The sequence below is a fragment of the Dipodomys merriami genome, unplaced genomic scaffold (genome assembly GCF_024711535.1).
Source record: "Dipodomys merriami isolate MVZ:Mamm:240054 unplaced genomic scaffold, mDipMer1.0.p SCAF_27, whole genome shotgun sequence".
Classification (NCBI taxonomy): domain Eukaryota; kingdom Metazoa; phylum Chordata; class Mammalia; order Rodentia; family Heteromyidae; genus Dipodomys; species Dipodomys merriami.
In genome coordinates, this window is record NW_027204159.1 from 2,218,041 (window position 1) to 2,234,657 (window position 16,617).

The window sequence follows — 16,617 nt, forward strand, 5'->3', positions numbered from 1 at the left end:
ACACCAACTTCAAAAGATAATACTAAAAACCATGATGGAAACCAAGCTTACTTCACTATTCCCTAGGACTTTTCATATCAACAAAAATATTTTTACTTTTATCCATGAAAACCAGTAGTACTGGATCTATAGTCATTTCTCTATTATTACTACTTCAAATATAATTAGGTGATACTATTTCTAATATAGCTTTTGAGAGGGGGAAATATTTTGAAAAGCAGCTAGAAAAGAACAGAACACAGTCTCAGAGAGAATGAGGCTTTTTCAGTGGTTTGCATTGTCCTTCTTGGTTCAATATATCAGCCAACTAAGATTCTTCCAAAAAGAGTATCTGATTGCTAAACATGACAAAAATCACATAAGGTGATTGGAAGTTGCTTCAACAAGCCTCCTGGGAACTCTACCCACCTGGGTGGGCAGACTATAAGTAGCATTCTGAGCAAAGCCTGTATTCCATCCTGAATGAGTCCATATTTATTAATACCTAAACAAAGCTATACTTTATTACAACTGGAACTGACACAAACTAAGAGAGAAGCAACCAAAAAACATAAGGACCTTTTTTAGTTAAATTCTGTGAGGATGTCATCCTCCATTTAGGTTAAGAATGCCTATGAAATTCTGTAGCAAGAGACAAATGTGGTATGTTTGCCTAATAATGATGGTGGCATTAGTAACAAGGTGTATCAAAAACAACCATAAGAGAATCATTTAAAAGTTAACAATAATATCCCTGAGCTCTGCTCTAGTTAGATTACAGAATTATGTTCAATTCCAATCCAACCCACTATGGTCTGGAAGAGATAACATAAGATTACATAGAAGTGATGCCCAAGGAAACCAAGGAGCCACACAGAAGAGACACAACTACTTTGCCTAGTTTCACACGTGTGCTACTAATACAGAAATTTCATTTACTCTTTTAACAATGCAACCCATGACTTGGAAGGGTGCTAGGCAGCTCCACACAACAGTGAATAAAAACAGTGAATAAAAATTATGATACAATTACAAAAGGACATTTGCACTTTAGCAGAGATATACCACTGCTATTTTCTAGTCTTAGACTGTATTTTTCTATCACAAGTTTATTATACTAGTAGAAAATAACAATTCAAAACTTGCTAAAGTTTCTAAATAAAATGTGCCCCCCCGGGCTGGGAAGTTGGCTCAGTGGTAGAGTGTTTGCCTCACATGCATGAGGCTCTGGGTTCGATTCCTCAGTACCACATAAGCAGAAAAAAGCCGGAAGTGGTACTGTGGCTCAAGCATAGAGTGCTAGCCTTGAGCTGAAGAGCTGAGGGACAGGATCTAGGCCCAGAGTTCAAGCTCCACAACCGACAAAAAACCCACACACAAAAAATGCTCCCCCCTTGTTAATTTAAGCTTAACAAACTCTGCCAGCATCTAATTGATAGTTCTGAAATGAGTGATGTATTTGAATCCTTTATAAACCATGAACATTCTTTCTAACTGAGCTGATTTAATAACAAACCCATTGATTTAGAGATAGTCACTGAGGTGAGGCAAGCCTCCTTCCCCAAACTGAGTTACTGAAGTCTTGGGTCAATATGGAAACCCGATCTGCAAAAACCAGACTGAGAAGAGAAGGCAACTATTCCTTCAGAGCTTCTCTAACAGTTCGAAGTCCACCAATTTCCACAGTTCAATTTAAAGAAAGTCAAACAGCATGAACCCATTCTTGACTTCCTTAATAGCTGTGTTCTTCGCTATTAACTCTCAATCCTTTAAGGGCTACATTACAGAAGGGATATGATTACACAATTAAATATTAGAAATAACCACTGAGTATATCCTGTTTATTGTTTATGATTTACACAGAAAATGATGGGTTGGGGTTATAGAACAATAAACCAATTATTACATTTAGACCTGGGCTTTTGAAAAACTTGCATTCCATTTTAACAGTTCATATATATTTAACAGCTTATATATAAATCCAGATCACAAATAATCTTAAAGAGTTAGTTAGCTTTGTGATAAACAATTATGAAACACAAAAGAAAACCACATAAATCTAACTTAAATATCAGCATTCATATTATAAGAAATAAGAAAATGTTCAAAAAAATAAAATTATTAGATCATCACAACATGGAGAAATAAGATAAACAATATTTTATTAATATTCATATCTACTTCTAATATACCTTCATATATTCATAACTTTTTCAAAAGGATCCAAGATAAGATCAATATTTTGGGGTTTGAACTTATCAGCCTCAGCTTCTACTGGCTTATTTCCATAAAGTCCTAAAATTTCCATATTCTTTTTAAAAAATTTAACCCAACTCTCATTCAACTTTTCTCCTTTATAGCAGCCATTTGAAGGTAAGGAGCCAACAGTAAAGGACAGTAACAGATGGAGCAAAAAGAACAACAGCTCTGATGTTTAGCTCAACACTGCTGGTTGAATTTAGAAATAAAAAAAAAAATCTCTTAACAACTGGCAGATAACAGCAAAATTTTAATAGACAAAGAAGAAATATTTTCTTTGGGACAGCTGCTATCTAGGAGAAGAAAACCAAGGTCCCTTAATACTATCTAAATATAGTGTGTGGCTTATTACAGAGAAATCTGAAGCAATTTTAAGTTTAACCAGTAAGTGTTACAACAGATTAACACTACTTGAATAGAAAATGAAACAACAACAACAAAATCACACTAGCCACAAATTTCCACAATATACACATAAGAATTAATTGCAATCTGATTTGACTCCTTGACACTAACTGATCATTGATGAATATGGCATGGAAAGATCACATAGTAGAAAACAAGCAGAGATTAGTTTATATAACAGTTTATATACATCAGAAGGAAAACATGCTAGCTAATGCAACATTAAGGCCTGAATGTAAGCATTTCCAAAGTCACAGAAGCCCCAAAGAACCCCTAAATTACAAATTCACCACATTTCATGCATGCATTGCTCACTTTTGTTTTACCCATAAAAGGATACAGTATTTTGCTGTAAATACCAGACACATTTACAATATTTGCAAAAATTAGAATGCAAGTATATTGTTCCTTATACTTTTAAGAGCCTCAAATGTACCAACAGTGAAAATTCATTTAATTTTAAGACTGGAGAAAAGAGACAGAATATAAATATTCAGAGAAATTACACAAATAAATGTAATTCTGCATTTGGGAAGTCACATAAATATTTTGCAAACTAAATTTCAGTGAACCACTTGAATGGATATACACTCATTGTGTGCTTTACTATTTTACTTGCTCAACTGTGATATTCTAAAAGCCACTGTTCTATAGTGTTCATAGCAAATCACATCTATAAGTTAATTACTATGCCTGCGTGTATACAAACTTGCCTGTTGCATGTGATCACCTACGAAGCCATTTCATTTTCACTGGGAGTTATATAATTATAAAGGTGACTCTATGCAAGTTTTCAGACCTTCCAAAATATTTCAGAACCAAAGTTACCTGAAACAAACTATCCAATACTTACTAAACAAATGTGCCAAGTGTGCTCTGAACTTTCAAGTTTAACTTTTACCAAGTAGAAACAGTTCGATAAGCACTGAAGAGAGTTTTATAAGGCTATCAAATTCATCTCACTGTACCAAGCATTGAGTATTAAATTCCTCATATGCCTCATTGACCTTATTTGAAGAACATCCACTGTTTACTGAATTTTAATGTCTAGCCATTTCAGGAGGGGTTATATCTAAGATTTAAATTTTTGTGTTATTTTGGCCAAATTCAGCCCATTGCCAGGCACTTAAAAAGTCCTTATTTTAAACCAAGACAGAAGTATAGACAATTTCCTAAAAAACTTCTCAGTATTATAAACTAAGAGGTTTCAATTTAGCAAAAGCAAAGGGATTGGTGCAAAAGCATGCTTTAGAATTCATCTTATTTCCAAATGAAACCAATTTTACTATTGTGTTCACGGTTCACATTTGAGCGAATAGGAGAGCTTAATTATAATCTCTTAGTGGCATACTTTAGACAAAACCAGTAACATGTGCCACATAGATGACTATTTCTTTGAGAGCGTTGACTGATAAGCTTGACTTTACACTTAATACCAACATACTCAACTAAAGAAAATGGATGCACTGTTTGAACATTCAGCTTGAAAATGTTGAGTACTTTCTGCAAACCTAAACTCAGTTTAGAAAGGCTATTACTCTCTTTCTAAACTATGGCATATACTATATATAGCACTTTAAATATATTTATATATAATTATTTGCACATCAGACTTAGAAGGAATTTGCAGATTTACTTTGATAGACTGATTTCATCGCAACTTTTAGATTTAGGGGGCTTCTGCAGTAGTGTCGTTTGAAGGTGGGGCATCAGGATCAGGCTCCGAGGAAGCGGCTGCAGATGCTTCAATAACTGCAGGTGGGAAATGACGGCGGCACACAGGGCATGTTCCCGACTGGAGGGAAAGAACAAGTTAACAGCCACCTGAAACATCTGAACTGCCACACAGTATCTTTATACAGAGAGATTGTATCATTATCCAAATATCAAATAAAATACCTTAAAAAAGTAAACTTTACAGCAAAATGTTAATACCATTCCTATGTACTTCAATCATAATGTCTTGCAGGGCCAACAATGAATTCAATTTAATTTAATAAAAATTTTAATTTAATTGAATTTAATAATAATGTGACTTTTTAAAGGTTTTTGTTTCTTGGCAGTACTGGAGTTTGAACTCAGAACCTTGTGGGGCTAGGCAAGCATTTTACTGACCATTTGAAGCCACATCCCCAGCCCTCATTTAATGAGTTTTAATTAAGAGTTTCACACTTAGCCACTGATGCTGAAAACAGATTGAGAAAAAATCACAGGGAATGTCCTCATGGACGGCAGTTTAACTTAACAATGCCTTGTATAGAGTTACCTATTTATTATTTATCTCTTATCTCCTCATGGACGGCAGTTTAACTTAACAATGCCTTGTATAGAGTTACCTATTTATTATTTATCTCTTATCCATAAGAAAAATCATCCAGAATACTATTTTCCAAACTATGTTCTGAAGGAGAAAGTGATCAAAGAAAGCAATATTTTAAAAAATATTTCAGGCCGGGCGCTGGTGACTCACGCCTGTAATCCTAGCTACTCAGGAGGCTGAGATCTGAGGATCGCGGTTCAAAGCCAGCCTGGGCAGGAGAGACCGTGAGACTCCTATCTCCAATAAACCACCAGAAAACCGGAAGTGGCGCTGTAGCTCAAGTGGTAGAGCACTCGCCTTGAGCTGAAGAGCTGAGGGACAGCGCCCAGGCCCAGAGTTCAAGCCCCACGACCGACAAAAAAAAAAAAAAATTCAGAATAAAAGATTTTTATCTCCATTTAGAATGCCAAGAAGCCTCATGAGATAGCAAGCACACAGAACCTCCACATGGCAATAAGAAACAGTAATTGTAGTGTAGCATGTTGTAAGTATTAGCTAAACTTTGAAATGTGCATCATGAATTTATGTTGTGTTTTTGTTAATAGAGTAACAATTTACCACATTTCTAATAAGTTTTAATCTGATATGATTTTTTAAAACATGCACAGGGTACTTACTTCCAAGTACAAATGATTATCTTATTTAGTTCTCCCAGCACTATATGTGTATACATACATACATGATTTGTACATATAAACGTATGAATACCATAAAAAATGTTCAAAACAATATATTAGGAAGCTAGCAATAATCAACTGTACAACTCTGATCTAACCTCAAATAAGCATTGTATTTCAGACTTTGATCACTTAATTGGCAAGTATGTTTCAAATGAAACATGAAATTTGGAATAGATACTGCTTTTGTAGAGAAGTTAACTGGGAAACAGTTGTCTCAGTCTATCATTTTATAAATTAAAAAATATTCTATTTGGTGAAAATTTGTCAGATTCTGGCTTTTCATGTGTTTTCAGTAATACCAACACACATTTGCAGAATAATTATTGTTACAATATTGAGTAGAATCAAAGACTTCTTTCCTTAAGATAGGTTTGAAAACACCAAATTTCATGGTTGGGATTAAAAATAGTGTTTACTGTCTATGACTGAAGGCAACCATGAAGTAATACAAACATGCAGTTAAATAAATAGACTTAAAAGGCATATGATTATTGTTAACTTAGAAGAAAGTGTTAAGTATTAACATTTAAAGAAAATCTAAAGCTTACCTTCTGTAGCCAAATTGAGACACATGGTTTGTGAAAGAAATGGTGACAGGGCAGCTCGGTTGCAATATCATCCTTAATGTACTCACTGCAACAGATGGGGCAGCACTGCTCCTGACCAATAGCTGAAACATAAATCATTTAGAGTAAATTTAATAAATACTGCTTTTGTACAAAAGTTGAATGGAAAACATTTGTATCAGCTTACCATGTTACAAATTAGAAAATATTCTACTAGGTGAACGTTTGTCAGACTCTGGCTTCTACAGAAAACTGAAACATACTTAAATCTACAATGTGTCATATAAGCCCACTTTGCCCTTACCAGTGTGGTCTTCAAGAACCAGAGTCTCTGGAAGCCCATCAATGCTCTCCTTACTGGCTGGGGGATTGGCCACTTCCACATCCACTGCAAGAGACTCTAAATGTGCCAGTGCAGTCTGAAAGACAAAAGTTAGTCTTTAGTTATAAAGTACTTTAACAGTACTGGGAAACTGTTTTTAAAGTATCTTAAAAGTTATATTCACTCTACTCTGTTATTAGTCTTTTGTCCTTTTAACCTTCTTCCAAAAGGAACCACAACCATTAAATCAAAACATAAACACACATACTCAGAAACACATCCCGTTGCTTCACACAGACAATCTATTTTATCTGAGTGATCATCAACTTGTATGTTACAATTATTTTTTTCAGAGAAGCTGCTGTCTTACAATTTTTAGGAGCACCTTTGTAGGATAAACAGTATGTAGAAAGTCGAAATTTCTTTTGCACTGATTATTTTTTCTCTTTACTATTATCTTCAAACAGTCGCACAAAAGGCTTTAATTTAACATGACTATTTGGGTACACCATGTACCTTGATCAGTATTACCACTTCCATCATTCTTCCCTGCCCTCTGATCGATCCCATCGCACCCATCTCAAGTTAATCCACTTCTATTTTCATGTGTGTGCATTGCTTTTTATGGTTGCATTTGCCTGCCATTCCTCTTTCCATTTGTCTCTAACACCCTGTGAGCGGGGGTCATGCTTCCTGCTGTTTCCCCTTGTAACACAGAAGGCATGTACCACTATATCCAACTTCTTCCACTCAGACTGAGTCTTTCAGATTTTTCTGAATGGCTGGCCTGGAACCTTGATCTTCCTAGTCTCAAGGTCTCATAAAGCTAGGATGACAGGCACTCAGTTACGGGTTAAGAAGGATCCTTGTGTATATGTCTGGGCTGGTTTCAAACTGTAATTCTTTAGTTCTTAAACCTCCCAAATAGCTTAGATATTAGGAGTGAGCTACCAGCACCCAACTAGAAAGTGAAACGTTTTGAAAAGTGCACTTCACAGGAGATAAAATGTGGTGAGGTTATTGGATGCTCGAGGGACAATAGCAGCTACTGCTTTATCTACTACTGGCAGTCAGCATACCCACATTGCCAGCTCTCAAGCATTAGTAGGTTATCTGGGTAGTGAATTTCATATATAGATAAAAGTGTCTATATAAAATTATATTTCAAAGAATGGTGAAAAGAACATTAGATAGTATGGCCACCTAGAAGGGTATTCTCTTTCTTTTTGGTACAAATTATATGAGAATGACAGGATTTTGAACTCAGGGCCTTACTATATACCTGAGCTATGCCTCTAGCTCTTTTTACTTTTAAAAATTATTTTTCCGGGCTGGGAAGGTGGCTCAGTGGTAGAACACTTGCCTTGCATGCATGAGGCCCTGGGTTCGATTCCTCAGCACCACATAAGCAAAAAGAAAAAAGCCGGAAGTGGTGCTGTGGCTCAAGTGGTAGAGCGCTAGCTAGCCTTGAGCTGAAGAGCTGAGGGATAGTGCCCAGGCCTAGAGTTCAGGCCAAATGACCGGACTCCCCCACCCCCAAAAAATTATTTTTCAGATAGAGTCTCATGTCTTTGCCTTATACCATAATTCTTCTACCTTAACCTCTTCAGTACCTGGGATTACAGATATTTACCACCATGTTCACATTGTTTGCTGGTGTCTTGCTAACTTTCCCTCAAATTGGCCTCAAACAGTAATCCTCCAAAGTAGCCAGGATTATAGGTGTCTATCACCATCCCTGGCCCTGTAAAATTACACATTCTCAGTGAATGTGCTGCTTCTTCTGACTGGCGTTTATCATCAGTGATGGCAAAGTCCTATCTTGTCTAGAAAGTCTGTTCGTGGTTCCATATCACACTGGTATCTTTTCTCTGAACTGCTACTACTCAACAAAATAATATTATACAAGTTAAAAACCTACTTGTTAGTAGTATCTCCTAATTATACTAATGTAATAGCTACGAAAGCCCTTAACATCTAGTGTAATACTTTGCTGTTGAGATGGCTATTAAATGGTCCTCAAAACTTTGTAATCAGGAATATAGCAAAATGGTATAGCTACTACAGAAAACAGCGAGTCTTCAGTAAGAATACAAATAAAATTACCATGTAATTCAGCAATTCTATTTCTGGACATATACCTAAAATCTAAATCTAAAATTGAAAGCAAAGACTAGAATGAATATTGTGATTATTGGTCATTGCAGCATTATAAGTAACAGCCATAAGATAGAAGCAATAAAAGAGATTAGTGGATGAAAGGGCATAATATGGCATGTGCACGTACAAAATAAGAGAAGGGAAGGGAGGGTAGGAGAGGAAGAGGATGAGAGGGGAAAGGGAAGAGAAAAGAAGGAGAGGAATAAAAGTAGGGAGTGAAGAAGAAATGAGGAGAGGAGAGAAGGCAGAGAGGGAGACCAATAACATCCAACCATGAAAAAAGAATGAGGGGCTAGGGGTTTAGCTCAGCAGAAGAGTGCCTGCCTGGCGAGCGCAAGGTACTGAGTTCGGTCCTCAGCTCTGGGAAAAAAAATAAGAAAAAGAAAAAGGAATGAGATTCTGATACATGGTGCAGCATGGATGAAGTCTAAAGACATTGTGCCAAGTGGAATAAGCCACAAGGATAAACATTATTTTATTCCATGTATATGAGGTTCCTAAAGTAGTAAATTCTATAAAGACAAATGGTAAAATGGAGGTTTGCCAGGGGAAAAAGAGAGGGGAATATAAGGAATTAGTTTCTAACAATATGAATGTACTAATGACACTTAACTTCATGCTTTAATCAAAGCAATAAATTTTAAATACAATTTTAAATAAATAAAGCACAATAAAAAACAAAAAAGTTTGTCTTCCTACACAGGAGCTAGATTTGTCTGATAGTTACCATTGTATTTCTTTGGCTGGCAAACACAATCTTTTATATGCTTAAGAGTCTAGCATAATTTTTCCTACTGCACAGACTTACAATAGAGCACAGGGCTAAGTCCAAAGCACAAGTACCAAAAAAAAAAAAAAAAAGGAAAATGAATGTGCTAATTGTTGCTTCACAGATCCAAATTCAACTTTCATTTATGCTGTTTGTTGTAAAGCCCTTGGTCAGCTAACATGGTCTGAAACTAACATGGTCAAACAGAGGGTGCTGAGGAGACATCCACAGGAAGAGACTTTGCTCCTTAGTTCCAGCAGCATAGGAGGCATCCTTAGACAGCCATATCTCCAGCACCAGGCTCAGGCTCCTCAGTGCACATGGTTCCTTGTGGCTTCTCCTCACTTCTAAAGCACACTTAGTGTCTGTACTGCCCAGCAACTGTAGTATACAGTGACAAGAACTTCTCCTGGCACTTACTTTGGTTTTCATAGTAGTAAGTACAGTTAGTCACTTTCTTGTGAACAGCTTCTCTAATGACCAGAGACCAGACTTTTGCCAAGTTCCTATAAGTCATGGCTATGCCCTCCCAACAAAGTCTGGATTTCAGCTATGGGGACTGGAAAACACAGCGTTCCATCTCAACCTGAAAACTGTCCTTAATTCTGCAATTCATAAATTCTTTACTCATTTATCCTTAAAAACAAACTGATCATTTATTATTCTAATCTCCTAGTGCAGATAATAATAATATAGTAAAGTTTTTCACAATAGTTTATCTCTTTTTTGACTGGTACAGATTGGTACTGGGAGCGGTCCCAGGACACAGACCTGCAAGAATCAGATTTGGAGGTTGATTTGCTTGGACCTTTGGGCTTAAGCTCACAGGAATGAGATGCTAGGGGCCCATGGACTTTGTGAAGCTCTCACTATGGCTGTAACTGTGATGAACTGCTAACAAGAAGGCACCTATGGTGCAAGTACAGGTAACACCTGCATTTGATTTGATGGCAGTAATGCTTTGCCCATAGCACTATGGTGGAAGATGGATTGTCCTTAGTGTCTTTGAGCACTTAAATAGAAAAGCCACAAATACAAAGCTGTTAACTATCAGCTGAAGACACAGTATGGGAGCCAGAGCTTTTGTGACAGGCCTTTAAGAAATCTATTCTTTCTGAAAATGAAATATTATGTGTAGATTGCTAAGTTAAAGTGAGAGTAAAGGTGGCTCAGTGGTAGAGTGCTTGCCTTACATGCATGAGGTCCTGGGTTTGCTACCTTAGCACCACATAAGCAGAAAAAGCTGGAAGTGGCGCTGGGGCTCAAATGGTAGAGCACTCATCTTGAGCTGAAGAGCTGAGGGAGAGCGCCCAAGCCCAGAGATTAGGCCTCAAGACCGACCAGCAAAAAAAAAAAAAAGTGAGTAAAAATCTGTGTTACCAAATTCCTAAAATAATTGTATCTTTGGGTCAGGAATGTGATTCTGAATTTTGGAATGTAGTGAAAGTACAAACTTGAATCTTCCAGTCACTCTGAGCTATCTTTTACTGCTGGATGATGTCTGCTCTCCACCAAGCATCCTTTGTTTGAAAACTCTGTAATAATTTGTCTGCAGAGTCCATCTCTTAGCTCTTTAATACCAACAGTAGGGCACCACAAACCTTCAAGAAATGTAGGTTGGCATTACCCACATACAGACTCAAGGACTAGCAGCTTTGCATGTTTATTTGCTTGTTTTCGGTATATACTTAATTATATATGCTAATTTTCTTTTTTCTCCATTTTTCTTTTTCATATGCCAGTTGTTGGAAACTGTATGTATAATTTTGAATTAAAATAAGAGCATATCCAGGATGGCTGGATTTGTGGAGCAATTGGTATAGCTAGTCAAAGATATAAGGATCTTAAGACTATACACCTACAAATTCTGGGGAAAAAGTAAATAAAAACTTGATTTAGAGTACCTTGTTAGTAAAATACAGTTTACAGGAGTTCAAATGTACATTGGAAAGTGTATACAGAAATGCAAATCAAAATTATACTGTAAAGGCCAGGTGTGGTGGCATGGACTATTAATCTTGGCAATGAAATCTGAGGTAGGAGGATGGCATGTTTGAGGCCAGTCTGGTCTACACTGACCCTGTCCTCAAAAAACAAACAACAACAACAACCACAGAAATTACATTGAAATTCCATCTCACCACAGACAGAATGACTAACATCAAGAAAACAATTAATGCTGACAAGGATAAGGTGAAGAGTGGGAGAGGAAGAAACCCCTTCCATTGTTGTGGGAACGTAAATTAGTACAAGTATGGAAATCATTACAGCAATTTCTCAAAAAAGTAAAAATAGAACTATATATGGTCTAGCAATACACCTCTCCTGGGTATATACACAAAAGAATATAAATCTGCATATACCACAGATACCTGAACACCTATGTTTACATCAGCACCATTCACAATAGCCAACTTAGGGAATAAGACTAGGTTTTGCCTATCAGCTAATGAATGGATACGAAAATGTGGTGTACACACAGTGAAGTATTATTCAGCCACAAATAATGAAATTATGCTATACTGCAAAAAAACAGGTGGAACTAGAGATCATGTTAAGCAAAATAAGCCAGACACCTAAAGGCAAGGACTTCTCTCATATGCAGAATCTACATTTAAAAAAAAAAAAAAACCCTGAATATGCAAGTGGGACTGTTGGAGAAGAGAGTAGATCCAGCTGAAGGGGAGAGGGAGATAAGAAAGGGCGATGGGTAGCAAATATGACTGAATATATTACATGCAAGAATGAAGATGTCATAAGTAAGCCCATTAAAAAGAATGAGAAACTAAAAAACTTAATAGCAATTAAGAAAGCATTTTATTTTTGTATCGTTCCAATTTTTTTAGTATATGTGTTGCCAAAGCGAACACAAGAAAGCATTTTAAAAAATGCATATGGAAACTCAGCAGCCAAACCAAACAATAGTCATCAAATTATTGTTCCTCAAATCCAAATTCTCTATTTTTGTCAGCTTTGTGAAAATGGATCTGGGCCATTTTAATATTTCCTTCTAACAACTCTCACAAAGTTAGGCTCTGTTTGCAAAAGAAGAGACACTGTGGGAGACCAACCAGCCTTTGCTTTTGATGCTAGTGTGCTTGCTGCACACTGATGGCAGCTCTTGTAGTGAAGGGGCCAGCAGCATCCCCAGCACCCACTTTGGACAGCTCTGTAGCACCATGCTTTCAGTTATTCCTAACTTTGTCTTAACTGTATTCACACTTATTCCTATAGCTTTCCCTGGCACTTAGTAGCACTGTGTTCCAGTGTACAGCTTTCCAGTAAGTTCTGCCAACATGGTACAAAAGCCACTTCTCGGCCATCCAGTGAGCCACAACTGTGCAATTTATATCAAGGTTTGGATTTCAACCCTGGGATAGAAAGAGACTCTTCTTAGAGTGTTCTAAGTTAGCCAGATGGCTGGTCGCTTTTCCCCATATATACTTTTCATATATTCTTTTTAATTATCTTTTTATTTTAGCTATTTGTTATTCTAAACTCTTGTAGTTAATGATCACTAAGAAACAGTAATACCCTATCTGTTCTTTTCTTTCTTATATAGCTATCTACAGATCCTGCTTAAAAGAGCTCATCTATGATCCAAATATAAAGACTGGTTAATAATAACTTCTGTGTGGGGAGATTATTCCAGGTTGTGTTTTGATATATGTTGTTTCAATGTTTTATAATCCCTTTCTCTAATGATCTGCACATTTGTGGTGATAATAATTAACACCAAGAATTTAATATATTTAGCAATTTACCTTTATACATATGTTTAAAATAATCTGGAGTCATTTATAAGCAACAAGAGCAAAAGACATCATTTTTTATGCATGACTATGAAATATCTAAAAAAAAAAGCCTACATCTTTAGGAAGAACAGTGTATTTTCAAGTTACTATCAGTTACAACTAAATAGTTTGAATAGCACAAATCAGTTTAAGATAGCATAATACTTTGTCAGTACAAAACCCATTTTCTGAAGAAAGGAGAATTTAGTTTTTGAAGAGTAAGACTTATAACAAATGACATAATGGTCATTTAATGCTAATTTGAATGACTAATCCTCTATCAAGATTTGCTAGTTTGACTGCTGACTTGACTGTACCTATGAATCTACCAATTCCTGACAACTTAGCATTCCACTAAGTATTTTGCTATATGCTTTAGCACAATCCAGTAGGCACTTTATTATTCCGCGTATGTGTGTGTGTGTGTGTGTGTATTCTCCCTATGAATAAGTGTGTGTGTGTGTGTGTGTGTGTGTGTGTGTGTGTGTGTGTGTGTGTGTGTGTGTGTGTGTGTGTGTGTGTGTGTGTGTGTGTGTGTGTGTGTGTGTGTGTGTGTGTGTGTGTGTGTGTGTGTGTGTGTGTGTGTGTGTGTGTGTGTGTGTTCTCCCTATGAATAAAGACTCTTCAAAGAGTCCATGAGTGTGGTAGGTCTGAAAGGAAGCAATAAGTCATGCTTTCTTAAACCGATATACTTAAAATTGTAACTGTATCTGAGGTATCACATTGGATCTCTGTTCAAATATTCTATTTATATCAACTTTTCTTCAACTTTATAAATCAGAACACACTGTTGTACCATTCAGAGGAACAGTCTAAAATACTGGGGTAAATCTAAATTTTGGCAACTGAACAATAAATCTTTCCAAGTGGCTTTAAAAAAAATCAAAGCTTTGCTTTGAAAACAATTGAAGCTGGTTAAGTTGATGTAACTTTTAGAATATTTCAAAAGCAGTGAGTAACAAGGTTATGATAACACTCCTTCCTTATTAAGACATTTATGTAAATGATACCTCAATCTTTACATTCATAAAGATAAAATTTATGTTGAATTATGTCTCATTCTAGGAATAAACTCACAAAATAATGGGAAAGAGAAAGTTCCACTGCACTAAGGAATGCTATTTCCAGAAAAATTTTATGTTTAAATAGTTGTTAACCATGATTTCCAACTTATCTATGATTAATTGAATACTATTAACTGGAACTCAACTTAAGCCACTTGTTTTACATTAGAAATTTTTAATATTTTCTTGAAAAGGAATATGAAGGGAAAATTACTACTTAAATTTATGCCAAAAGTTTTAGATACCAACATAAATGTGCAAAGAAATGTTTTTTTTTTTCAGATCTGGGAGTATGTAGCAAGCCTTAATATTGTTTTAAAAGGTTAAAACTGTTCCTTATTTTATCCTCCCTTCATGCAAGTATGAGACATAGATATGAAACTAATGCATACTGACAAGATTTTTACCAAAAGCTACTATTGAAACAGAAAGGTAAGTCTAGTACTGGAAAAATACCAGAAATGCAAACACTAACTTATAAAAAGGGATATAGGGTTGCTGAAATAGTAAAAGCATAGTTTCTTTTTTCTTATTTTGCTTTATTTAAAGAACATTAGAGTTCGATCTAAAAAGAAACTTTGTAAGTTTTTTTAGTTTCATTTTTCAAAATGGATGAATAAATGCACAGTAAATAGGAAAAATTAAAAATTCTGTACAATAATAGGAAAAGAGAATGCACTGATTCTGTAGTGTGAAATACTTCAATCAAATTCAATAAGCAGAGCACTGAAATATGAGGGAGCTGCTGTGTAGAAAGGAGAGGCTTAAAGCCATTAACCAGAAGCAGGACACAGTGTTAAAAAGTGACTATGAAATTGGCAGTGTCACTGGGTTGCTCATTAGCAAAAGCCCAGAAAAGATGAAGCTGTAAGTTACTAGACATGCTGTTCTTTCTCGCTTGTCTTTATTCATCTGCCAATGCCTAGATGACCTTCACAACCCACCTCTCCAGCTCAAGATTCCAATCAAATGTAACATTTCTCATTAGTAATAAATGTTACATTTTTTATTTTCAACACTTCTTTTAAAGTTATTTCAAAGGTATCTCTATACTGTAAGAAATCATAATCCACTAGCATGAACAATGTTTTAAATACTGAGAATCCAGATTCTACAATCTGTAATCAATATGTTATTGTAGCTCAACATCTAATCCTTAATCTTATTATGTGTATAATGTAAGCTGTCATATTGTCCCAATAGTTCATACAAGTTACTGGCAAAGGAGGTTAAATAATCTGGCAAATGTCCTAAGCCTGTCTGGTAATACTGACTTTTTTGAACTTCATAATATCTACTGTGGTAATTTTGAGAAAATATAGAGCATAATAAGTACAACCACCTCCATGAATATTATATACATATGTGTATGTATACATATACATATATATATATATATATATATATATATATATACACACATACATATGTATGTATGTCTATAACTGCCAAAGCAGAGCTAGTATCAGTGCATGTGAAGCATGTGTGTATCATCCATCTAACTTGGGGGTGGGGAATCTTTTCAGTCAAGGACCATTTGGATATTTAGAATAACACTTAAGGACTATACAAAATCATCAATACAGGCAGATAGAATGCAAGAAGCATATGTGACTATTGTGTCGTGTACCAAGTGATGCTAAATGACTCATATAGCTCATGGGCCAGAAATTCCCAACTTGGATCTAATTAATCACTCTAAACTGGATTTTCTTATTTCAAAAAATGTCAAAATAAAATGTCATTATGGCATTGTCTCACTTTTGGCTCATTCACCAAATTACTGTTTATACTCTGGAAATCACTTAAGGAGCAGTGATTTAAAGAAAGACTTCTTGTGATGAAATTCATTAGTACAGTGGCTTCTGATCTTGGGCAAATACATTTAAGAATAAGAAGCTATTTCCTGTTTTTGTGAAATAATAATAAAAAGGCAAGAGAAAGCAGCAAATGTGCCACATTTATGAAAGTAGGTGAACTGGGACAAAGAGGAACAAATTTCCTAATTATATTAGGTAGCAAATAAAAAGCCATAAGAACAAAAGAAACATTTGAACATGATCTTCAATTTCACTTCACAAATAAATTTGTGCCCATATGCATATGTATAAAATATATATTACATATCTTATATAATTCAATATAGGAAAATTTTATTTTACAAATGCAAACAAAACATGATTTCCATTTTGCAGTAAAAACAGAAATACTGGAACTTGAGATTAAATGGCAGGATATCAAGTATAATTTATATATACATATGGTAATTATTAATCTGTAGTAATTGTTATTAAGTAGA

At 35.5% G+C, this 16,617-nt stretch overlaps 1 protein-coding gene across 3 annotated transcripts in view; it reads right to left on the reverse strand.

Moving 5' to 3' along the window:
- Window positions 1–1,803: 1,803 nt before the first annotated feature.
- Pja2 (praja ring finger ubiquitin ligase 2) overlaps window positions 1,804–16,617 on the reverse strand; it is a 91,056-nt gene continuing 76,242 nt past the window's right edge. For all 3 annotated transcript variants that reach the window (XM_070036024.1, XM_070036026.1, XM_070036023.1), the window contains 3 exons: window positions 6,514–6,628; window positions 6,192–6,313; window positions 1,804–4,438 (listed from right to left, as the gene is read on the reverse strand). In XM_070036024.1, the coding sequence (XP_069892125.1) occupies window positions 4,313–4,438; window positions 6,192–6,313; window positions 6,514–6,628 (363 nt within the window). In that variant the 3' untranslated portion in view covers window positions 1,804–4,312. The remainder of the gene's footprint in view (window positions 4,439–6,191; window positions 6,314–6,513; window positions 6,629–16,617) is intronic.